At 39.4% G+C, this 24025-nt stretch overlaps 1 protein-coding gene across 3 annotated transcripts in view; it reads left to right on the top strand.

The window, feature by feature from the left end:
• The window catches only part of clec16a (C-type lectin domain containing 16A), a 45860-nt gene that overhangs the window by 14369 nt on the left and 7466 nt on the right, over positions 1 to 24025 (top strand). For 2 of the 3 annotated variants that reach the window (XM_053338244.1, XM_053338243.1), the window contains 11 exons: positions 3203 to 3521; positions 4812 to 4923; positions 5043 to 5143; positions 5661 to 5780; positions 6120 to 6229; positions 9162 to 9206; positions 11276 to 11326; positions 11461 to 11589; positions 12226 to 12346; positions 23002 to 23153; positions 23492 to 23696. In XM_053338244.1, coding sequence (XP_053194219.1) covers positions 3203 to 3521; positions 4812 to 4923; positions 5043 to 5143; positions 5661 to 5780; positions 6120 to 6229; positions 9162 to 9206; positions 11276 to 11326; positions 11461 to 11589; positions 12226 to 12346; positions 23002 to 23153; positions 23492 to 23696 — 1465 coding nt within the window. The remainder of the gene's footprint in view (positions 1 to 3202; positions 3522 to 4811; positions 4924 to 5042; positions 5144 to 5660; positions 5781 to 6119; positions 6230 to 9161; positions 9207 to 11275; positions 11327 to 11460; positions 11590 to 12225; positions 12347 to 23001; positions 23154 to 23491; positions 23697 to 24025) is intronic. The other variant, XM_053338245.1, reaches the window with a different exon arrangement.

Genomic DNA, 24025 nt, shown 5'->3' with positions numbered 1-24025 from the left:
GGAAGAAGTGTTGTTTTTTTCTCTCTCTCTCTTCTCTCTCTCTCTCTCTCGTACATGTGTTTGCTTGCAAGTGCACCAGTTAGATACACGATGTCAACATCTGTATGCATGTGCAATACACATGCAGCTGCTTTAGTTGTGTGCATTTCCAAGTATATCTTTGACTTGCAAAAGGTGCCCTATTTCGATTTGCCAGGTGTGTGTGCGCGTGTGCATGTGTGCGTGCGTGTGTGTGTGTGTGTGTGAGTGAGTGAGTGAGTGTGCGTGCGTTTGTGTGCGTGTGTGTGTGTGTGTGTGCACGCACGCAGGGGTTTGCCTGTGCGTTTATGTAGATTGTCTTGCATGCTCCCTGACCTCCATTAATTTCTCAGCATCGACTCAGAGTGTGAGTGGTTTACCAGAACATAGTCGGCTAACAGGTGCAACACACACACACACACACACACACACACACACACACACACACACACACACACACACACAGAGTTTGTGGTTTATCTCTGAAAGCGTAGACATTGTGTTTTTGGCAGCAACTACAGTACGATCCTGAGTACTTAGTCCTACCCAGCGATACAGAGAGATGGTCCAGATATCAGTGTTTATATACATTCTGCTTTTTAGACGTTTAAAGAGGTTTATTGTCACTGCAGTTATTCAAGTACAATCTTGTGAAATGCTTTGGACGAGAGGCCCCACTGCAGCAAAAACATTAAATAAAGATATATATATAGAAAGACTGAATTTAAACTATATAGAAAGTTATTATAAAGACAGTAGTTATTGAATAAAGGATTGAAAAGGCACAAAAAGGTTGCTTAAGCAACCATTGGTCTGCTTGCTGCAGAAAGGCTTTCAACTTTATTTTGCTACAGGGTAAAAACAGGATGAAAATACAAACCATTTAAGACATTTTAAGCTTTGACAAACACTCTCCTGTATCGTCATGTTATTTGCAAATCCACTAAGAAGTACTTCCCTACAAAGTTGGAGTTTAAATGGAGGAGTAATTTTAATGTTTATTATTTACAAAAGCACCTCTCAGCTCATGTCATCCTGTCGAGCTTAAGTTTTCAAGTTCCTGTCATGTGAACATGGTGGATAGCCAAAGAGGATGATAACAAGTGATTGAGAAGAGAGGGACAAGGCAGGAGAGAGGAATTAGGTTAATTAAAAAAGAAACAATTTAGCATTTGCAGTCATTAACCAGTAAATTGCCAGACAAAGCCAACGCCAACTTTTGGTTTTGATTCATGGGAGGCACAGCTCTTTCCAGCAAATGCTGAGAAACTGCAACTGAGACTCTTCTTGGCACACATTTGAATAAGGAGGCTGTCCCTACAGCCTCTGTACTCCAGGTGTGTATGTGTGTATCTATATACCTACATGTTCACGTGCGTATGTGTTTGTGCTCGGTGGTTTGTGTTAGCATAAGAAATCAAGAGAAATAGGGCTACCTAGTTTCAGTGTGACATGTCTGTACCTCTTCCTTTTTGTCTTCTGCAACAAACGTAATGCTTTTCATACAGAAGAAACCACAGATGACTTTATTTTGCAGCACCACTAGACTCTACGTTATATATTTTGATTTCCAATAGCTTCTCTCACTGGGGTCCACATGAAAACAAATAATTACAGCTGTTTACTGTAAATGTATAAATCAGTTGTGTTAGTAGTTATGCACAGTGACAAATGTATCCATGCACATTCACACTGATTAATTAATTAATTAGAATTAATGAATTAATTAGAATGCATTTCTAATATGATCTCACAGATATTGTGTGCACCCTAACGTCTAGAAGTGTTTTATGTAGAGTAGTGAAGTTTAACAGTGACTGAATACTGATTGCACACTGCTGGTCTTCCAAACACCACCACAAGAGTTCTAATGCCCATTCACACACACTCACACACACCAATGACAAAGCTTTCGGGAGCAATTTAGGGTTCGACAAGCACAGTTGGACTTGCGGACTGGAGGAGCCAAGGATCAAACGGCTGATCTTCTGATTAGTCGCTCTACCTCTTGAGCTACAATCACCGATCCAGTTTTCAAAAAGGAACAGAATCAAACTCAAACCGGCCACTGTCCTCTACACTTCATCTAAAGACCAAATCGTACCATGCAAAATTTATTCTGCACGCAGCTTTGAAGCTTTGCAAAATCTTGTAACTTGTAACTTTAATCTTGCTAGCTCAAATGAATGAGTTAAGTGTTGTCATCAACAGTTTAATTTCTTGTTGTTTTGGTTACTGCAATTTTGACCCTCTACAATCTTCCTCTTTTTTTCTCCTTTAAGTTTTATGTAGTCTTGTACTATTTATGCTCCTCTTGCAGTCAATTTGATGATTTTCCAAAAATGGTTAAGTACAAGAATAACCAATAATTATTCAGTTTATTATCAGAATTTGTGGTTGTACTATATTGCCATAATTACCCCGTTTTACTGTAAGTCAGTGTTCACATTTTATCATTTACCAGCTGTTTCCCCTAGAGAGAGAGAGTGTGTGTGTGTGTGTGTGTGTGTGTGTGTGTGTGTGTGTGTGTGTGTGTGTGTGTGTGTGTGTGTGTGTGTGTGTGTGTGTGTGTGTGTGTGTGTGTGTGTGTGTGTGTGTGTGTGTGTGTGTGTGTGTGTGTGTGTGCGCGCGCGCGCGCGCGGTGGTGGTCATTTTCTCTTCTATTTTGATAAAGTCTAGAAGGGGAAGTGGCTTCTGTGTTTTAACTGAATCTGATAATACGATAGTGCATGAAGGATTTACTGTAAGGCCACTGTCTCTATGTGTATGTGTGGTTTGTGCTTGTGTAGGAGATACAAGCATATCTTTTGTATGTGTGTTATCATGCATGTTCATGTGTGTCAGTTTTCTGCATGCATGTCTAACAGTAAAGGGTTGCAGTGATATTGCTTTCTGGAAACAAGATAGTTAGTCTCTTCTAAGTTTCTGGTCTATGATCTCAATACCTGACATTTGCTCTTTTTCCCTCCTCCAAACAGTTTTTTTTTATTTTTTGTATCTAGCACATCTTGAGAGGTGTCACCACTCATTTACTTGAACTAAAACCATCATGTACATACAGGGAACACTTATGATCACCTGAAAACATTGTCATACCAAACAGATGATAAAATATTTATTATTTGATCCTCCAATTCAAGGCATATGATTTTTTCCCCCTTCTATACTTTTCAAACCCCCGCAGGCCAGTGCGGGAGGCGTGCGTCGGTTCACTAAGCCTCCAGAGTCCCTAGAACGCTCTCTGGAGCTGTCCCGCCACCGCGGCCGCAAGAGAACCCAGAAGAGGCCAAACTACAAAAACCTGGGCGAGGAGGAGGATGACGAAAGAGCTGGCAGCGGGGGAGGAGGCGGCGGCAGCGGAGGAGGAGAGGAGGGCTGGGACGACGATGGCAGGGCTGGAGAGGGAGGCCGAGAGAGGGAGAAGGGAAAAGGTACAGAGGGAGTAGGAGGAGGAGGAGGTGGGAGTTCTAAGGGAAGCAGAGCGAGTGGTGAGACAGCGGAAGGTGAGTGTGTGTCTCATTGGACACAGCAGTACAGGACTGTGTTTGTGAGTGTGTCTTTACTCCCATCAGTCAGATACAGTCTCCCATCATAATGCACCCTGGTTACCCAACAGCCACCTCAGCAGCAGCAGTCCTCGTCTCCAAACACAAAACAGTTACACTGACTTTTTAAAAGAGGTTTAGGATTTTACAACTTAACTTATATTAACATCACATGTTTAACTGTGACTGTGCTCTGCTTTTTTGCTGTTTCTTAAATTATTTCAAATCTGGGCCCTTAATTCAGTGTGAACATGATTCTTGACATTTTTTTGCCAAATTGAGATTAGACAATGCAACCTCTTCATCAACAGTAAATTCAGATTTTAAGGATGAAAAAGGAAGTGTGTGAAAAACAAGAACATTTTAGAAAAATGCTTCAGTTGTTTAAGTCGAGCCTTAAAAAAAAGAAAGCAGAACAAATGGCAAAGGCAAAAAGAAAGTCAATTTGATTGAAAAATTCCTCTTTGGCTAGTTTTGAGATGAGGCCTCCTTCTTTTTGCTGCTTCCCCTGTCTGATACCTTTTTTAATTTCCCCATGGTTAACATGGCTACCACTTATCACATGTCCTACACAATGTCCATGGCAGTTGACTGTCCATTTCCATGGTGACACACCATCCATCCTGTGCTCCTCACCTCTCCGCCTGTCTCTCACTCTTGCTCTGTGTGCATGTGTGTGTTTGTCAGTATCAGAGTGTGTACATGTTCAGTAAAAAGCGACCATTTCACTCATCTGAAATGATTCCTTCTTCACTATGACCGAAAATAACCTTTTTGCAGGGCTACACAGTCTTCAACAACTGATGTTTCTGAAGGCCCAAATGCACAAAACTACTTTTGACAGCACGAATTTGAAAGCGAGTAACACCGTGGGCTGCAGGGGAACAAATAGTTTCACAATGAGGCATGTACCATGGGTGGAAAAAGGACACCTACCCTTGTCAACTGATTGATAAGAAAAGTTTACAATAAAGAAGTAGGATTGACAGTAATTTGTAACTTGATGGAAACTCTTTTGTTTTTGAACAAAATTTGTATCTTTTAATTGATATGAACAAATCACCGATAGAACAATGTCTTTTATTTGGACCAGTGAAGGAGGAGAAGGAATCACTTCAGGCTGTAAAGTCACAGTCACTGGTGAAAATAGCCCCCTTATGATGGACAAAAACCCAAAACAAAACAAAATACCTTCACATATATGAGCATGTCTACAGGTAAATAAAAAGCATGTATGTGTGCACACAGAGATTGAGATGGTGGTGATGGAGAAGTGTAAGGTGTCAGAGCTGACGGAGCAGAACATCACTGATGAAGAGAAGACTGCAGCAGCCACCCGCACACATACGCAGAGGAGCAGGTACATGTACACACATATCTGAACACAGTGAACCATTAGACTGGTCTTGAAGTGGAAAGAATTAATGAAAGGAAAGAAGTTATTGTGACTGATGGTATCTTCTATCTCTCTCTCTACAGACCGTTCTTAGACATGGTGTACAGTGCCCTGGACTGCACCACTGATGACTACCATGCTCTGTTTGTCCTGTGCCTGCTCTATGCTGTCTCTCACAGCAAAGGTTGGCCTTTCTGTTCATTTATATGCGCACACATGCTCATTCTAGATAGCTGATGAATGAAGTTAACTGTGCTGCATATGTACAGTAAAGCAGCAGTACAATGGTCAGTTACTTGGCCTCTTGAAGCCACATCGGAGGTTTCATAAAAACACTGTTCACAGGACTTGACTGACTCCAAAGAACTGAATACATCTGATTCATTTCTGTGACATTCTGTACCCTAAATTTGAACAACCACGGCTAAGATAATTGTAGCATTTTGGCTAGCTAGTTTTATTATGTTATCTAGTTGTCACTGTTTTGTTGTAAAAATATGAACCTGATTTATAACATTTCTAGTTCAGGTTAGCAGTAATGAATGAAATATAGTAGTTTGTTATACTTGTCTCATACTACTAATATAAACCCTATGTGAGGTTATATCAATTTTGAACAAACTTACAACATTATTGTATTGATGTTTATGTCACAGCATCTGCATACAGGCTTTTCCCTACAGCCGTTTGTCTCTCTGTAGGTATAAACCGTGATCTTCTTGAGCGGCTGCAGCTGCCAGTCCCAGAGCAGGAGAGGAGCTCCTACAGTTTGGTGCTGGCAGAGAGATTGATCAGAGTTATGAGTCAGGCAGCACAGCCAGGTAACACACACGCGCGCACACACACACACACACATACACATATACAGAGCCCCACAGCAAGATTTTTTTTTTTAGTATGTCTTCCATTAATATGTTTTGCATTATCTCCCAATATTTTGCTGTCAATGTCGTAATGTTTTATGTTCTCTTACAATAAACTTTGTGTGAAGATGTTATCAAACATGTAGCTCAAAAACCATGTTTACATTTTGTGTCATAGACATATTCTTCATTGTATTTTTGACATTTGTATTGTACACATTATGTTTCCTTTGTTAATGGAACGAGTTATTGTGATGACTTATTCATATGTTTCTATTTATATGTATGTATGTGTAGATGGTAAAGTGCGTCTAGCTACCCTGGAGCTGAGCTGCCTTTTATTAAAGCAGTCTGTGCTGTCTGGAAACCACTGTATAATCAAAGATGTCCACCTGGCCTGCCTGGAGGTACAGTACACATACACATACACAAACACATGCTACTCTAACACATACACATTCAACCAACTGGACACTGGGTTGCATCAATGGATATTACCAGTATTTTCATAAAAATCTGATACACTGTTCCATGTGTCTGAAACCATGTTCCTTCTATAGTCAAACACCATTATTAGTTTGAAGAAATGGACACTGAAAATCAAATATGACAGTCAACAAGGTTCACAGAACACATGTTATTTCAATTTAGAAAAAGGAACATCTGACAACAAGAAATGATATTATATTTTAAATCCAGTCAAGAAACAATCATTGTAATCTCATTTAATAAATGAACTCACTTCTTCAAGTGTAAATTCTGTGATGAAAAAAAAAAAAGTTTTTACTACAACAATCGCGGTAATTTCATCTTAAAATTTTACTCGTGAAGAAAAAAAATTTACCTAACAACAACTCATAAGTCAACTCATAACTCTTCTATTTTGAATACAGTTGATACAAATGTGTAATCTGACAATAAGAATTTTTGGATAAGGTATCTTTAAAAGATGTGTGGACAAGAGAGAGAGAGGAACTGGTTCCAGTCCTCCGTCATGAGTTCAGAGGTTCTGGCTCAGAGATGATGATATTATATTATAAAGTGGTCAGGTTGTTCAGAGATGATGTTATTATATTCTAAAGAGGTCAGGTGGCTGAGGCGGTGGCTCTTCACTCCCAGCTGTTTCATGCAGCAGAATTCATACATGCTTGTTTTCCTTTTTAGAAGATGGCATCTAATGGGGGGAAATGTATTTTATGTATTTAGTTTGATTGTTTTAGTTTTGTTTCTATTGGTAATAAAATAGCATTTCTAATTTAAATGAATTATTGGAAAGCTACTGTACAGTTTATGAGTAATGTTCAGAGCTTCTAACCTCAGGCAGCAGTTACGATCATCAGGGGTCCTTCTCTGTAAAACCACTTCCTGTTATATGACCTTCTTCACAACTTTAACAAAATTGCCTTTTATACTACAAGACACTTCATATACTTGACTTGACTTGACATGATTCCCAAATTAGATTCCGTTAACCTTTACTTAATATGAAATAGTGATATATAAGATCATGCCAGACTAGTTGATGTGGTGTTTTATGGAGAATTTGAGCATTTTCTAATATATTCTCTCAAAATGGATTAAAAGCAGAAATGTTATACTCAGTCCACAAAAAAAGAATGTGTGCAAGGTATTCATATATTTATTTTAAAATTTAAAGGAATTCAAATTTGGAAATAAACATTTCTTCCTCATCCTTCTGGGAAATTTTTTTATTTCCTCTTCCATCACTTTAGGCTAATCCTTCCTGCCCTTTGTTTTGACACACCCCCTTTCTTACAGCTACAGGATTTACAAGAAGAAGTTGTGATGCTGCTTGTGTGATTTTCTTTTAAGTTTATGGGGAAATTATTGACTGCATTATAAAAGTGAAGTGAAACCTGTTCATGGTTATTTTACCACCATTTGTCCTAACAGGGTTTACTTAATGTTTGTATCAACCATGAACATCACTGGAACTTTCTGCTTGAGGGGTTTCCCTACTCTGACGCAGTTTAACATTAATTATTAACCCATTTAAACTAGAGCAATGGACCTTTGGCTGTAATGGTTAAGTTGAGAACTTTATTATTAGTTTGTTTGTTTAGAGACTTTTTGCCCTGCTTTGGAAAAAATTGCTGACTAGACAGACTAGTTACTAATCTCACAGACAGGAAAACAGGCGGGCATTCCCAGCGTTAGTGTATTCAGTGTTAATCACACACCGCTTCACATTGTTGTAATGTTACCATGTCTGAAACAACTGTCTTTCTACTGTAGTATCACTCCAAGAAAAACATCCTGTTACTATCCTTAGCTCTCTGATACTTGGTGTAATTAACACAATATGGAGGCACTTAGTGCAGTTAAAGGAATTGCTAGACACAATAGAGGAGCAATGACAGAATGAATGAGTTGGCAGTGCATTATATCAGATTTGCCATAAGCATGGATTCACTAGAAGTTGCTCATGCGGTATGACTCCATCCTTTTTTTCAGTAACAGCAGTTCCTCTGAGTTTGCCTCTGAAAAGTCATCTGGTGTTATGCACCGCATTTGAGTGTGATTCACTCCACTCTTTACAATGATATACAGTCAAGCCCGAAATTATTCATACCCCTGGCAAATTTTGACTTAAAGTTACTTTTATTCAACCAGCAAGTTGTTTTTTGACCGGAAGTGACACAGGCGTCTCCAAGAAGATAAAAAGACGATGTACAAAAGGCATCATTGTGGTAAAAAAAATATTTCAGTCAGCTTTTATTTACATTTGAACAAAAAGTGGCATGTCCAAAAGGGGTATGAATAATTTCAGGGTTGACTGTATGTTTATATTTATATATTGTCAGAGTTGTTTTGTTATAATTAAGTCCTACATTTGCTGTAACTCTTCTTTAAAAGTCCAATGCAAATGAATTGTATTGTTTTGCTTTTTCCCAATGCTGTAAATGGTGCTTATGTGTAAAAACTGCAAGTCAAAAGGAAATAAATGTTGTTTAAATAGATATTCATAATGTGTTTTACAATCTAGTTGAGTAAAACCCGTTTTTCTAAATCATCTTAAACTGGTGGTCCACTAAAAAACCATAATATACAACTTAAGACTCAAATGCATTTTAAAATACATGGCCTAGAAAATGTAGTAAGATCTTCAAACAATGCAGGGATTGATTGATTTTGCGTCAGTTCAACAGATTGTATGTGATTTTATATGGCAGTTACTTAATTTTGTGTCCTACCTGTTCATTGGAGGAGGATATGGATTTTTTTTTATCTCTGTGCATGTGTAACAATACAGGAAGTTCCCGACTGGATTTGCCATGATTTCACAATTTTGATATCATGTCATGTTTGTGTTTGCAGGGTGCCAGAGAAGAAAGTCTACATTTACTGCGGAGATTCTATAAGGTGAGCAAATGCACCGACGGACACTGATAGCTTTGAGACTGAATATTAACAAGTTATTGGCACATAGACAAGCAGACTGATATTTTCTCACATCTAATTCTATAGATTTCCACTGTTTCCAACTGCAGGAGCACAATAGGATTTAATTTGCCAGTCGTACCATGATAACTGTTTGCTGTTCTGATCCTTGTTTGCTGTTCTGATCCTTGTTTGCTGTTCTGATCCTTGTTTGCTGTACAGAAGCAAAGTCAGTAGTGTGTCTTCAGTAAAATCAGAACAAAGAGGCAGACGGGCAGACTGCCACTCTGGTGTTACAAGCACTTCTTAACCATTATTATTATATTATACCTTGAAACCCCCTGCAGATAAGATTTTATTAGTGTGTGGGTGTGTCTGTTTGCATGTATCCACTGACTATAAGTGGAGTCATTTCTTTGAAGGTATAAAAGGTAAAACTGAAAGTGTTCCCGTATATACTGTACAATGTTGTATGACCTTACACACTCAGGCTAGATGCTCTCAGTGCTGTTTTCTGTTTCTCTTTGACTATCTTTAGATATCAGTTTTAGAATCAGTCACAGAGGCCAAGAGAGGCAGAAAAAAAGTTTCTTTACAGCATTCAGGAGAATATCGATGCAAAAGATATGCTGTTAGTTAGATTATTGCTCAGAACTAGTTCTGTGAGCCAGTTTAAATAAAAGCCTCAGGTGATTTTCAAATCCTGACTCAACAAATAGTTCCTCTGAAACATTTACACAACACAAAAATACACAGTAGGTTCATGGTCACAGTGGAACAATAAAACAGTATAGCTGCTTTCCTTTCTTCAGAACACGGAAGCAGCAGAAGCTGAACAATGAAACTTTAATTAAAGTGTATTTGTATTGATGAGTAATAGCATTGGCTGTTTATATTGGATAATAGCTTAAGTGCTTCATATAATATGTCATAGCTAATTTAATTGTTTCTTATCAGTACATTATCTACTCAGGATCACAGTCATCTATTCAAAAAAACTTTAATCGTTTAACAGACATGCTAATTTCTTTTATTATACCATCAAATTTGACCATAATCAGCATTACATTGAATTTGTTGGCATTATATAACTTCTACCTATGGTACTTTTCCATTTACACTTGAATAACAAGCAGAATATTCCAGCCTAGATATGCCGTATGACAATGGTGAGATGGACAAGATGAACCAGAGTATATTTATAGGGTAAACAGTCACTAGCTCCGATGCTTAGACGGTCAACGATGCATGTCCAAACTACTTGTCTTATCTGTCAAGCATTTCCAGTTTGTTTTTTGTTTAGCACGCCATCGTTTTGTTGGCAGTAGATCAAATAATCAAAAAGTCCTCTCCAACCCTGACTATCGTTTTTTATGGATGATTGTAGTGGAGCATGTAGCGCAGATACTGTCAGTTTCATGTTTACGAAATAGTCGTCCTGATGAGAAACAGTCCTTGTTAAGCAAGCTGCCAGTCTATTGCGTGCAACTGTTGAGGAATGCAGTGTCATAGGGCGTCTATCACAGTGCAGTAATACGACCACATATCGAACATGCTTTCTCCACTAAAGAGACAACTACTTATGTAAAGGCGTCGTGAGAGTGTTTGTACCTTCAGACACTGATTCACAGTCTGCAGGTACAGGCTTGTGCTGACAGATGAGTCGAGATACGACAAAGCATATAAACAAAGAAAGCATAAAAGAGGGAATCTGAACAAATGATCATCTCTGCAGGATACAAAAGTAGCTTGTTAAGTATTGTCAGAGTTTCAATCAAGAAAGAATTTATAGATGTGTGCATTAAACATCCCTCTTTCTACTTGTATGATAACTAAAATGTGTATATAGTTTTTATGTGGAGCTTATTTCTGCTTTCATGCATACACAGGACTTATTGTGTGAATGTATCTGTGGACTGTGGACATATGCTTTAAGCAGCATAGAGGGGATACAACTTAGGAATTCAATCCAAATTTCCTGTGTTTTGTCCGTTAGTCACCTTATTACAATTTATTTGTAATTGGCTTCCACTTTTGTTACATCATCGCAGGGTGAGGAGATCTTTCTGGACATGTTTGAAGATGAATACAGGAGCATGACGGTTAGTTGGCATTCCTTTCATATTCAGTTTGTTTTTCTTCCTCCTTGAGAAATGATTCACCAGAGCTCATAAAATACAAACGTGATATTATGGGCTTGTGTGTACTAATGCACATGTATGTTTGCGTGATGCAGAGTAAACCGCTCAATGTAGAGTATCTAATGATGGACGCCTCAATACTGCTGCCACCCACGGGCACCCCGCTGACGGGCATCGACTTTGTCAAGAGGCTGCCTTGTGGAGACGTGGAGAAAACACGCAGGGTGAGTCCATTCACACACTGAAGCTCAGCGTGTGTGTGTGTGTGTGTTGCATGTCATACTTGAGTCTGAACTTTACGGCTCTTAAACACAACAGGTTGTTAGATCCCTTGAAAATAAAAGAGGTCCTTTTTGTCTTTGGGGCAAAAAAAATCAACCAATTAGAATTCTTTTCACTTATGACAAATACTCGTTGACATTTACATAATTGCTGACATTCTCTATAATTGTAAGCTTAACGTACGAGGCGTGGGAATCAGTGGGATCAGTGGTGTATGTGATGCATGGGTGGTGTGTGTTGGCGAAACAAGCTTCCACAGACGTTTTCAGTAATTACACAATAAAACTCATAGCAGGTTATATTCTTTTGGTTTCGTGTTCTTTCAAAAACGTCGCTAATGACACCAGATGACAAATGACACCAGACTGGAAGCACTCAGATGAAAGATAAAAATGTATAAGTCTGATTTTGACAGTAATATAACGACTGTATGATTGATATCTCACCCGTTGTTTTCTTACAGTAATGGGGTTTATTTGTAGTACATTCATTGATTTGTTGTAACTCTCAGTTACAGATCGGATGGGTGAATTAATTAACGTGTGTGTGTGTGTGTGTCCTCCTCCCTCTCCTCACAGGCAATCCGCGTGTTCTTCATGTTGCGGTCATTATCGCTCCAGCTGCAGGGAGAACCTGAGACACAGCTGCCTCTGACCAGACCTGAAGACCTAATCAAGACTGATGATGTCTTAGACCTCAGTAAGACACACACACACACACACACACACACACACACGTACACGTATTGTTATGACCTAGCAACAAAAAGTTTAACAAAAGATTTTCATTTAAACAAATCAAACCAAATCAAAGGTGGTTAGAGCTTAAAGTATGAGATGTGAAAGTCAGTAGGATCAGTGATGTATGTGATGTATAAGTGGTGTGCGTGTGTTGGAAGATACATGAAAGCAAAAAAAAACTAAAGCAGCAATTATATCAAACCAATGAGTATCTGGAGGGGAGAACAGAGAGATGCAAACAGCAGCAACAAGCAAGAGAAACAAGCTGCTAGCTGCAGTCAGGCTTTATCACCTGGAGAACAACAGCATCTGATGAACCCAGTTGGGCCAGTGAGCCACCTGTGGAGTAGAACAGACAGACCAGGGAATAAACAGCAAACCCAAGATGACAGAGATCATCTCACACAGAAGAAAGAGGTGTATTTTTATCATAAAAGCTTCTTCAGCTCTCAAAATCCAACTTTAGTAGCTAATATGCATTTTTATCCTGGGACATAAATAAAAGTCAAAATGCAATCTAATAAGAGCATTAAAAATATAACCTAAGAAAAAAATACAGGCACTGCTTAACTACCATAGCAACAGAGGAACTTCAACTCTTTCTACTATAAAGTATCAGACTCACATTTGTAATTCTCTCACACACTTTCACTCACACATACTCTCACACACTCTGGGAAAGAGTGCAGTTTTAATGATACCCAATCATGCACATGCAAACATTGACAACCACAGCAACACCGAGACGAGCGCACGGTCACACTCACTCTCAAGCATCTATGCACAGTTTCCCACACACTGCGATAAATAGTCCTCTTTTTACCGACACAGGTGTATAGATGATGTTTTGGAAACTCGCACGTGGTTACTACAGAGTAATGTGAAAAGGAGCGATTAGATTGACTCAGACAAATTTGCAAATCAGTTCCCATGTGGTTTACATGAGTTCATGCATATAAGCTTTTATTTTGTGTGTTTACATGTGCATTTACCTATTTGTGTTACCTCGATGAACTATCCATAAGTTGTGTCTAACACTTAACAATAGAGGTGCAGATATGCTCCTCGAATCTTGGTCCTTCTACTGTCACAACCACACAACACTTATCAGTAACATGAAGGAAGGCTGCAAATCTGCTACCTATAACTGGAAATGAGCAGAAATGTTTATAGCCTCCCTCCAGCCTGTGTTACTTCCTGTTTTAACGGTTAATGTTCTTTCTCAAACGTAGAGTGGGGGTGTGGTTAATTAGGATGTAAACCATTACCATGGTGATCAGATTTCACTTCCAACACACTAGTGATGTGTCAGAATGGTGGTTATATTATTGCGTGTTAGGTGTCCACTTACTACAGCATTAGTTCTGTAGACAAGGTTACATGGATCAACTATCCTAAACAATTACATCTTTTACTACTTTTTTATTTTATAGTAAATGCACTATATGTAAATATAAAAAATGCAAAAGTAAATTTTCCCCCTCAGTTGCCAGGCCCAAGTCTACCATGCTGCAAAAGCATGCATTGCAACCCCAGTTTAATATTTTGCAAACTCATTTGAAATTTGAGTAATAAATGCCAAGTGCAGAGGTGCACAGAGTGTGAGCGTCTCCATGCACACCTGCTCAGCAACAGCTCAACAAACAGAAAGCTTTTCTGCAGGAAATGTCTGGATCACATGTACACATTACATATATGTGGTGATAATTGATTTTTCATGTATTAGTTACTGTAATAACAATACAAACAAAAAATCATGAAGTTGATTTGGTAAAACCATTTATATGATTATTTTGGAGTAACACTATTTCAGCATTAATTCGAATGTATTTTACCTCATACTAGGTCACATAGTTTAGTAATTAATATCACACAACAAGGTTTGCATCGCAGTGTCTTTCAAGGACAAAACATGAGACACTACTTTTGCATCAAGAAAGTTGGAGAAGAGGGCCCTTCTAACCTGAAGTCTTCTTCATAAAAAGCAGAATATGGAGTTATAATTGACCAGTCTCATGTGTGTAGAGGTATGTGTGGTTAACCCGTAGCAGCCTGGATTTGTTTTCGGGTGATTAAATGAAGATAACACAGTAACACATCACTTCTCTGGCTCACTTCTCAGAATCTGCCTTAACCAACATACAGTATCTGTCCTGCTGCCTTTAGATGCTGCAGGGATTTAATGAACTGAAAGAGAAGCTTGTCATACAATATAAATTGCTGTGGACAGCAGGTACCGTAAGAATCACCCACATTCATTTATAGATCAGTGCAGACTGATTTACTGACCTTCCTGCTTTAACCACATTAAATGTTATTTTCTGTGCTGATTTTGGTTTTGTGTTCAATTTGAAGTATTAATCTGTTGTTGCATCAAGTATTTAGTTTGAAACACAGGTGCCTGATACTTAATGTATTACATCTTGCACATAACATTAAGTTATTTGTCAAAAAATATTTGGCAAACAGTGTGGCTAATCAACATTAATGTCTTTAAAATGCCAAAATACAGTGGAGGGTGACTTTAAGTGTATTTATCTAAAAGGTAATGATAAAGGAATAGATGTGAAGGATGCATAGATGATTCTCGACAGTCTGCATAGTGAAAGCAGCAGCTTCAGTGCTCTTTGTCTGCACAGGATGCATTTAGGTACAATATTAAGTTAAAGTCACTTGTGTTTTTGCAAGCACCCAGAGCCTAACACACAATCACTATAGTTATGCACCTAACATTGACTTGAAGTATAAAACTAACCCTCAGCTTGCAGGTAAGCATGTAAACAGTGACTGTGTATACAACTGTATTGATTAGAATAGTATGTGTGTGTGAAAGAACCAAGCTACTCCAAAACAGACAAATTGGCTGTTTCAATCTTTCAGTTTTACTTGAGAACCACTACATAAGCTCTGGTTTCAAAGTTAAGAATATTCAGGAATGTAACACTTAACGTGACATTAAGCAGCCTGTGGAGAAGCAGGAAATGTTTTTGACCTGCTTCTGTCATATTATTATTCATGTTTCCTCTTTGATTTTCTTCTAATCTCTAGGGGAATCTATGCCTGCAGACATATTTTAGATTGTTTTCTTGGAAGTGAATGTTATGGTACTGCTCTCTTAGAATAATCATCATTAAATAGTGAGACACATTTTTCATGGAATAGAGGAAGTATGTAGAAAACACACTTAATGTGCTGCTGTAGTACTCAGTTCCACTTTGTTATTGCTAAGAAAGAATCAGCCACACTGTTTTCTGTTTACTTTCTACATTTCTGGAATTAAGGTACAGTAATTAGTAAATCACAAGTCCAAAGACATGCAGATAAAAGTAACTGGTGACTCTAAATTGCACATAGGTGCAGTATAAGCAGGTATAGATAAAAAAATGGATGTATCTATCCAGTTGACATGTTTGACACATTTATACAGTATTACTGTTATAGTATTGTTTGTTGTTGCTTACAACTGTAACTTTAATACTAGAATTGAATTGAGTTGAATTGTATTTGTTGTCATTGCATTGAGGTAGAATAGATCTTTATGTCATTGTCACCAGGCACAACAAAATTAAAAGTGCTCTCCAGTCAGTGCATCATATATAAAATAAAATAACTAAAAAATAATAAATAAAATAAAATAAAATAAATATATATCTAGACACATTCAACCCTCCACACATACTGTACATCAACACACGGACAATACAAGAACATTCATCAACATACAATCATTTTTGTTATTGCACATTAGCTCCTGTTTTTGTTGAGAGTGGTTATTGCTGTTGGGTAAAAGCTGTGTTTGAGTCTGTTTGTCCTTGTATTCATGAGTCTGTATCGTTTCCCAGATGGCAGCAGTTCAAACAGTGAGTGTCCGGGGTGTGAAGTGTCTTTTATGATATTTTGGGCTTTTTTCTGGCAATGGGAGTGGTGGAGGTCTTCCAGTGATGATCTTCTGAGCAGTGGTGATGACCCTCTGGAGTGCTTTCCTCTGAGCTAGTGTACAGCTGGAGTACCAGATGCATATACAGTATGTCAGAATACTTTCGATGGAGGCTCGGTAGAAGGACACCAGCAGTCTCTGTGTGATGTTCTCCTTCCTGAGGATCCTGAGGAAGTACAGTCTCTGCTGGGCCTTTTTCAGCAGCTCAGAGGTGTTCACACTCCAGGTCAGGTTCTCCTCAATGTGGACTCCCAGGTACCGGAAGTTGGCTACCCTTTCTATCAATCCCCGCTGATGATGAGCGGAGGAATCTCTGTCTTTTCCCTTCTATAGTCAATTACCAGCTCTTTGGTCTTGGAGATGTTCAGGAGGAGGTTATTGTCTCTGCACCATGACGACAGCCGCACCACCTCATCTCTGTATGCAGACGCGTCCTCCCCGAGATGGGCCCCACCACTGTAGTGTCGTCAGCAAACTTCATTATGGTGTTGTTGTGATGGGCGGGGGTGCAGTTGTGTGTGTACAGGGAGTAGAGCAGGGGACTCAGCACACAACCCTGGGGGGAGCCGGTACTGAGGCTTAGGGCCGTGGATGTGTGATCGCCCACCCTGACTGTCTATCTGGGTGGGTCAATACAACACAATTTTAAACGGCTCCATCCTCAGTCGTCATTCACACACACACACATCTCATACTTAAATAAAAGGAATATATAAACTATGTACACATATAGATACTGTTCCTCATTCTTGTAGTGCAGCACATCAGGGTCTTTTAGCACATTCCAGTGGGTAGTAATGTAAAGACATTATGGGAGGGGTGAGTGTTGATGATCCTGCAAGCCTTGCTGTGCTGTCTTTCGGAGGGGGGGGGCGGGGGGGTGTCAGGCAGAGGTGTGATTCTTCCTCAGTATCCTGAGGAAGTGCAGTCTTTGCTGGGCCTTCTTTACTGCAGCTGTAGTGTTTATGTTCCATTTTATGTCATTGCTGATGTGGGTCCCCAGAAACTTAAAGCTGTTCACCTTCTCCACCGCCAGATCTCCCGTCCTGAGTGGCAGGTGCACATCCCGTCTTCGTCTGAAGTCCAGGATGAGCTCCTTTTGTCTTTTTGATGTTTAAGGACAAGTTGTTTCCTGCACACAAACCTGTTAGTCTGTTGATTTCATCCCTGTAAGCAGTTTCATCACTGTTTGAGATGACACCCACGCCAGGTGTATCATCTGCAAACTTGATGATCTTGTTAGTGGAGTGAATCGGTGTGCAGTAGCAGGTGTAGAGGGAGTATAGAGCAGGGCTGAGCACACATCCTTGTGGAGCTCCTGTGCTTAGTGTCAGGGCAGGGGAGGTGTCGGGACCAAGTCTCAGTGTTTGTAGGCGGTTGGTCAAGAAGTCTTTAATCCACAGGCACAGATGTTTGTGGAGACCCAGGTCCTGCAGCTTCTGGACTAGTACCCGTGGGATAATTGTATTAAATGCGGAGCTAAAATCCACAAACAGCTTCCTCACGTACCCCCCTTTCTGCTCTCGGTGGGATATTGCAGTGTGGAGCACATTGTTTAAGGTGTCCTCTGTGGATCTGTTCACCCTGTAGGCATATTGGTGCTGGTCCAAGGTGGGAGAGAGAGTTGTCTTCATGTGCCCCAGTACCAGTCTCTCGAAGCACTTTGGGACAATTGGAGTCTGTAATCATTGAGGGAGGTGATGTTGGATTGCTTGGGCACAGGGATGATGGTAGCAGATTTAAGACAGGGCGGGACAGTAGCACCAGGGACAGATTGAAGATGTCAGTTAGAACCTCTGGGAGCCCCTTGAGAACCCTGCCTTGGATCCCATCAGAGCCTGCTGCTTTCTTGGCATTCACAGATCTCAGGACACGTTCAACCTTGTGTGTCTGTAGGGTGAACGTGCGATCTTCTGTGGTCAGTCTGGGTGTGTGTGCATAGTCAGATCCTGTCTCGAACGGGGCAATGAAGTGGTTCAGTTCTTCAGCCAGAGATGCGTCGCTACCTGTGGATAGATCTCTGCTGCTCTTGAAGTTGGTTATGTGCTGGATACCCTGCCATACCCTTGCTGGGTCCCTGGTGGTGAAGTGACCCTCAGTCTTCTCTCTATAGGCAACCTTAGCTGTTTTTAGACCCCTCTTGAGGTTATGTCTGGCCAGGCTGTACTGCTCTCTATCTACAGACCTATAGGCTGCATCACATTCCCTCAGGAGGAGCTGGACTTCTTTCGTCATCTATGGCTTACCGTTTGGGAAAACACGGATCTGAACTAAAATAATCCAAGTTATACACACGTACAAACACATCCTTGGCCTGGAAAGGGTGCTGATTCATTCATTGCTTTGTCAATATAAGATAATACATTGGAGAGTGGACAGGAAGCATGCCTCTCATTTAAAACCTATTCCACCTGTTTGATATCTTTATATTGCTAAAAAGAAACTTTACTTTACTCAATGATTAATCAGTTAAAATTAATTTGCAGCTATTTTGATGATCGTTGGATCACTTGTTACGAACAAACAAAAAAACGTTCACATTTGTTTCTTAGTCTTTCATTTCTTTCAGATGCTTAGTCGTACAAATGTGTTATTTTTCAATGTTAGCTGACATTTGAAATGAGACATAGACATGACACCATAGAAGTTTTAAGTCTCACCACAAATTCCCCATGGCCAATAGTATCTAATTGAGTATAGTATCTTAGGTGTATCTTAAGCATAGAAAGTAATGTTTTCTTTTCCTCTTTCACACTGTTTTTTCACCATTTCTATTGTTATGTCATCCTCTTCCCATATCGATCAGTAGCATGATTGGGTGTGAGGATAAAAATCTAAGAAAACCACTTTTTTCTAGAAGGTCATTTAAACTGTACTACTACACAAGGAAAATGTTATGCGTTTTTGTAAAAAGAAAAATGACCTTCATGAGTTTCATGTTCTTTAAGATCGTGGCAGTACCAATAAATTCATTTACTAGAATTATACGCAAAGAAAGAGTTCTTTGTAAATTCCACGGGGTTGTTTACTCAGCAGTGATGACTGTACGATTTCTACCAATCTTTTACAAAAGTGGTCAAATGAATTAATTAACGTCATGACACAGCAAGGGTACCTTCGGATACTGAAATGACATCTGCAGATGTGTCATAGCTGTGCTGTCATAGGTTGGTTTCTGTTTGACTATACAGTATTTTTAAAATGTTTGTCTTCAGTTTGCATGAATGAATTTGTTAATGTCAACAACTAACCTTTTAACTCTTGAAAAATGTTCCACTTTGGTGCTGATGATTTTTATGTAGCTCTGCTTCCATACATTTTATTTTCCTAAACCCAGAAAATAGAAAATCACATTTTTCCTCATGATTTCATAATTCCTCTCTTTAGGGAAGAAGCACCTATCCTACAGGTATCTCCAAAAAACTAATCAACAAATAGATGGAAACATGCCTATTGAAACCAAATGTCACCCTCCAGCTTCACTTTCAATTCTAATTCAGTGGTTGAAACTATTATTGTCTTCATGATTCTAAATGCCAGTCGAAACAGTGTGTTGCAGATCTACATAGATAATGACAGCCTTTGTTGCCAGGTCATGTTTGACAGTCATTTTCTTTCACTTGAAAAGTTCATTTTAAGTTTCTGATTATCTGCCTTACATTTAACTCCTTTAACTTCCTTTTTCTCACTCTTTTGGGTTGTGGGTTTTTTAATTGATGTCTTCGACCATTTATTTTAATCCAGGTCATTGACCAAAAAGACATTTTTGAGTAATTGTCGGAACAGGGAGGGTTTTTCCTCATGGGTTGGAGGGTTTAACCCTTCATCCTTCCACCCACAAACTATTCTCTGTGACCATTTGGCTGTCACCGCCTCCATTTCACCACATCCTTTGGTAACTGTTCAATCACAGAACATTTGACAATGTTTGAACATTGTGTCACTTGAGTACTATTATTCCTGTGGTTAGTAGATTGCCTTACAACAAGAAAGTCATGTTTGAATACCATCAGTGGGAAATTTGCCGTAAGTGTGCTTGAGCAAGGCAACATTTGTGCAACTCAAAGTAACATTCAAGGGAACTACTCCCACTACTCCCACTGACATGTCCAAGGGAGCAGTTCTGTGCAAGATGTGTATTGGTATTGATTTATTACATAATAAAACTCCGGACATATGAGCACTCTGTTGGACGTTTTCCAGGCACTTGAAAATAACAGGAAGTTCTTACAAAAGTTCAGTTATGAAGTTAATAACAGAGCTTTTTTTTCATTTTATTTCAAATGAATAGGTGTGATCAGTTGTCCCTTGGGGATGAAATGCTCAGGAAATAGGGGGTTTGGAATCATGTGTTGTTGTTTTTTTTTTTTCTTACACAAGTGAATACAGCCGCTTCATTGCCTGGCTTACTAAGATCACCCTCTAACCCAGAAAAACGTAATAAAAGCACCTGAAACTGAATCTTTCATAGAAAGGTGTTTCCCTGCTTATCGTCTGTCTGGTTGAAAGTTATTTCAAAACAAAGTCAGCGGTTGAAACCATTGCAAGTATCCCAGAAGCTAATGGATCGAGTCAACTTGTCCGTCATTAAATTTCTCACATTTCCAGGCATTTTTTGACCTGGCTAGTTGACCTACCCCCGCCTTCTTTAGAAGTCATGTATAAGTTGGGAGTGGGAGGGTTTTTTCCCAGCTGGTCTGGGGACTCTTAAACTTCCCCCAATTTTCTGACCATTTGGCTGATAGCATCACTCTGCCACCATAGTAAATTGACTACTTCTTCAGCTGCTGGTACTTTTCTGTGCTCACTGTTTAAGTGGGTAAAGTCAATTTCCTAGTAACCCCAATTGATAGGTCATATAACCAGAAGGTCACACGTGTGATTTACTCTACAAGTAAGCAAGTGTGCATGAACAGCTTTATGACATTGAGAAAAACAACAAAAACCATTAAGAAGAAAGTGTGACAGTGTAGAATAGTGCTCCTCCACATCAAGCATACTACTACTTCTATAGGGGCTTCGAAAACTAAGAAACTCAATTACTATACTGAGAAATTGATCAAAAATTGATTAGTCAATACTTTAGAATATAAATCAATGAACCAAAAAGCATACTATAAATACTCATAAGAGGATGGCATATGTGAGACTGTGCCAGCAAAAGAGAAATAAATTGGGGAATTTGTATATCAGTCTGGTCTTAGTATTTTATATTTAGAGCCAGGCAATATTCAAATGAAAACCAGTGTAGTCAAATGAGGTCATCGTCAGTTCCTCACTTCATGTTTGCTTCCTAGTACTGTAGGTTTCGTGGTAAACTGAAGTGACGATGCTCAGATGTGGGTGTATCATTTCTGCATCATGCTTCCAGACATGTGGGAGCAAAGCATTTTCTCTGTCCTTTTAAGTGCGTAGCAGCCTGTCTGTTTTTACTGACTGCATATCGGACTGCTGTCTCTGTATGCTTTAAGTAGTGTACATTAGTGCTTAAAGTCAACAATAGTTCAAAAGTAAGACACACAATTACTTTTAATTAAAAGCACTTCATAACTAAAATCTTTGGTAAAAAAATTGCATGAAGTTGAATCTCTGTATGGTATGAATTCATTTATAACATAAAAGAAAAGTAGGCTACAGTGTGCTAATTGAATGTGGTTTTGCATTAGTAATCACATATGTTCCAGTGACATAAAACCATGTCAGTCTTTCCTGAAGCAAAACGAAAGAGCAGTGGTTATTCCATGTCTGCCAGTAAGGGCTGGGCAATACATCTATATTCTATCAATATTGTGATATGAGTCTAGATATCATCTTAGTCATTCCTTCAATATTGTCTTCATGTCAATATCAACATATTCAGTTAAAAATATTGTGTGTTTTGTCCATATCTCCCAGTCCTAATGTCAGTAATATATTCTTCAGTAATTATTTGTCAGCACATGTTACAGTGTGCATGTCTATCATGGAGCTTTTGAAGAGTAAAACGTCTTTTGAAAATGTGATGGTCACAGTCTGCTTAGTTGTATCATTTTAGCCACATTAGCAACATGGCTATGGGTCATGGCTCATGTCAGTTGGTTGGTCTACACTGAAATATCAACAAGTCTTGATTTCTATAAAGTTTTGTATAGACACTCATGGTGTCCAGTGGATAAATCCTAATGACAGTGATGCCCCCCTGACTTTTTATCTTGGGCCACCATGGTTTTGAGTGAAATTCTTAATAACTTGTAGTCTTGATATTCTCCCATACCAACAAAAACTAATGGCATTTTCCTCAGCCTCAGCAGTGCTTTGTGTTTAGTGCCAATTAGCAAATGTTATCAAGCTAACACACTAAACTAACCTGGTAAACATCATAACTGCTAAACATTAGTGTGTTAGCATTGTCATTATGAGCATGTTAGCATGCTGACTTTAGCATGTAGCTAAACGTACCGTCATGGTAAGGTTTAGGTTTTATGTTGCAACCTCACAGAGCTGTTAGTGCAGGAAAGGCAAAGTGCTTCTGTGCCCAACCCCCCCCCCCCCCAACTGCCCTGGCGCTACAGAAGCTTATTGCACCTGCTTACTGGACACAACTAACTGACTATTTAAACCATAAACAAGTAAATTCTCAGTCCTGGTATCTTTACTCTCTCTTTACCATCATGTTTATCTTTCTTTCTTCTTTTCAGATAACAGTGACCTAATAGCTTGTATGGTAGTCAGTAAAGATGGCGGCCAGGCCCAAAGGTTCCTCGCTGTGGATGTCTACCAGATGAGTCTGGTCGAACCAGAAACCAAACGTCTCGGATGGGGTGTAGTCAAGTTTGCTGGCCTATTGCAAGTAAGAGACCAGTTGTGTACGTGTGTATGTTTTAGTGTATATAACTTTTCTTTCTTTTTTTCTGATGTTTTGGGTGTGAATTTGTGATTGTAACTAAGCTAACAGTCATGTCCCATTTATTTTTCTGTCAACACACTTCCATCCATTTGGGTTTTTTTCTGTCTTCTCCTTTTGCGTTTGTTTTTTCTTGTTTTTGTATGTCATTATCTTCACCCTTCCACTCCCACTTTGTCTATTTTCCTCTTTGTTGACCCTGTTTTCATCTATCTCATGCTGTTTAAACTCTGGACCACTCTCTCCCTCTCTTTTATTCCCTTCCTCCCTCCGTCTGGCAACAGGACATGCAGGTGTCCGGTGTTGAAGACGACAGCAGAGCGTTGAACATCGTCATCCATAAGCCCAGCTCCAATCCCCACGCCAAGCCCCTGCCCATCCTGCAGGCCAACTTCATCTTCGCCGACCACATCCGCTGCATCATCGCCAAGCAGAGGCTGGCCAAAGGTCGCATCCAGGCCCGGCGCATGAAGATGCAGAGGATCGCAGGTGAGTAAACAGGAAGCGCTTCAAGCCTTCTGCCTCCACTCATATGATCAAAATGATCCCTCCTTGAGCTTTGAGTAAAAGTAACTCACAAGTTTAAATGTGTAAAATATCATCCACAGGCCAACACGGCTGTGTGCATTCACACTGAAAACTAATTAAGAGAATTCTTACTCTTGCACTTTTGGTGCTGGTTAAATCAAATTCTGGTTTGTTTTCCCCTGTGTTGGGATTCATTTGGGCAGGTGTGAACACAGTAATCACACTCAGGTGCAGATCAAAACACCCGCACCAAGACACTTTAGAGGAGGTGGTCTTGGTCCGGCTTCAAA

The sequence above is a fragment of the Scomber japonicus genome, chromosome 18 (genome assembly GCF_027409825.1).
Source record: "Scomber japonicus isolate fScoJap1 chromosome 18, fScoJap1.pri, whole genome shotgun sequence".
NCBI classification, from domain to species: Eukaryota; Metazoa; Chordata; class Actinopteri; order Scombriformes; family Scombridae; genus Scomber; species Scomber japonicus.
This window is presented reverse-complemented; position numbering and strand designations above follow the sequence as displayed.